This window comes from Paralichthys olivaceus, chromosome 9 (genome assembly GCF_024713975.1).
Source record: "Paralichthys olivaceus isolate ysfri-2021 chromosome 9, ASM2471397v2, whole genome shotgun sequence".
Classification (NCBI taxonomy): Eukaryota; Metazoa; Chordata; class Actinopteri; order Pleuronectiformes; family Paralichthyidae; genus Paralichthys; species Paralichthys olivaceus.
The window spans coordinates 25683135-25685000 of record NC_091101.1 but is presented as its reverse complement, the minus strand read 5'-3'; the positions used below and the strand labels follow the sequence as shown (position 1 = coordinate 25685000).

Genomic DNA, 1866 nt, shown 5'->3' with positions numbered 1-1866 from the left:
CACTGGGAGTACCGGGGAGAATGGTCGGGTGATGACTCCAGAGTTTCCTAAAGCTGTCCACTCCGTCCCTTACGTGAGACCTGACATGGGACTGAACGTCAGCCTGACAGATCTGTCCTGATCAATGAGAAACTTCTGAGTGCCTTACGATGGTTTCAATAGAGCGGTTTTCTTTCCTCTTTCTTCGTCCCTCCCTCCCTCCTTCTGTTCTTGGCACTTTTTTTTTTTCTCTGTCTCTGTCTGGTGAAAAAAGGAAAAGTAGAAGATGGAGTCTTCATTCTGTGTCTCACAAAAGACTCGTGTTGTTGCCCTCTGTCTCCATTTCTCACCATTTTGGAAAAATGCCTCCCCCCTCTGTGCGGAATTACACGTGGGAATATAAAAATGGAGGCTCTCCTTTTTTTCCGAACTGGTGACACCATGCTTTGCTGTCAATCATTCTGGACCGAGACGCAGACGAGGGCTTGATTGACGGCACTGGCTGCTTCTGGGAGTTGGAGTTTCAGTCATCTCGGTTGTGTGTGTGTGTGTGAGTGAAAGGCGTGTGTGTGTGTTTGTGTGTGCGTCAGCGGGAAGATGTCATCAATAACACACTGTTTCTGTAGCCACCGCCACCAAACAGGATATTCAAGCACACTTGATACCATCTGCATTAAGATGTGAAATTGTCCTTTTCCTTTTTTTTTTTTTAAGAAAATCGAAGAAAAAAAAGTTTATTTGGGGAAAAAAAAAATATTTTTATGTATTTTCACAAAATAGCTTTTAAATAAACTTGCTTACATACTGGTTGGATATAAACATATTAACGTGTGAGTGTAAAGAAAGAAAAAATACTAAACAGCTTCTAGTTCCATATTTTCAAAGCCAAATACATCACGTGTGGGGGGGGGGGGTGAGATGTTGAATCATGTAATTAATTCCTATTCTAAACTTTCCTGTATATTTTATTCTTTAACATTTGGTGTTGATATAAAAATATATGTCAATGCTTGACATTTGGAATCAATTCTTTTATTTTCTTGTTGAGTCGGTGCAGCGATTTTTCTAATTTTTTATTTTTATTTTTTAATATATTTCTCTTTCTGTCTCTTCGTTGGCTTCAGTGCTTTTGCTGTTTGTATATTTTTTTTCTTTTTCTGATGAGGACCAGGGTAGATGTTCTACTTTCAACAACAGGAAACAAAATCTGTTTACACGCGACGAATGCGAAACACGAAGACGACAAAAAAAAAAAAGAATTTAAAAAAGACCAAAAAAAAAAGAAAAAAAGAAAATAGTCTTAGGTATTTATCGCATCACACTTTTGAAGTGACATCAAAAAGAGGCATCAGCATCCGCGTGGTTCAACGTGATGGTTTTTAAAAATGCCAAATAAGTGAGAGTGCCAAATTCTAGTGCCGGTAGATATGAATATAGTCTTTAATATAATCAATCACTGTCATCTCAGTGAATGTAAATGAGACATTCTGTAACTTTTGTATCTAGATGTACAGTCGGTGGCCATGACAGTGCTAATACAATAGCCTTTGTTTTCGCTTTGTTTTCCGGTCTCCATGTATTTTTCGCATTTGATCTGACAATGAAGTAGCACCAGTTGCATGTTGTTGCCGCAAATACTACATGGGTTTATTTCATCACTGCCGAACACGCAGGGTTTGTTTTTTTTCACTTTCAATGTTGAAGTTGTGAGGTTAACTGTTTGAAGTTGGAAATACAATGTTAGACATATATACAGTATATACATATATTTTGTATAAAAAAGTTTAAATATGAAAAATTATAGCCCCCTTTGCATTAAAGCGTCAAAGACTAAATTTGATTTCTTCAGGAAATACGATTTGTTTTTTCTTTATATATATATATATA

General features: G+C 36.9%; 1 protein-coding gene across 5 annotated transcripts in view; it reads left to right on the top strand.

Annotated features, from left to right (window-relative positions):
- The window catches only part of gria2b (glutamate receptor, ionotropic, AMPA 2b), a 38138-nt gene extending 36900 nt beyond the window's left edge, over nucleotides 1–1238 (top strand). For 3 of the 5 annotated variants that reach the window (XM_069531489.1, XM_069531486.1, XM_069531485.1), the window contains exon 16: nucleotides 1–1238. This exon is cut by the window's left edge and continues 44 nt beyond it. In XM_069531489.1, coding sequence (XP_069387590.1) covers nucleotides 1–121 — 121 coding nt within the window. In that variant the 3' untranslated portion in view covers nucleotides 122–1238. The other 2 variants (XM_069531488.1, XM_069531487.1) reach the window with 1 other exon arrangement.
- The last annotated feature ends 628 nt before the right edge of the window (nucleotides 1239–1866 follow it).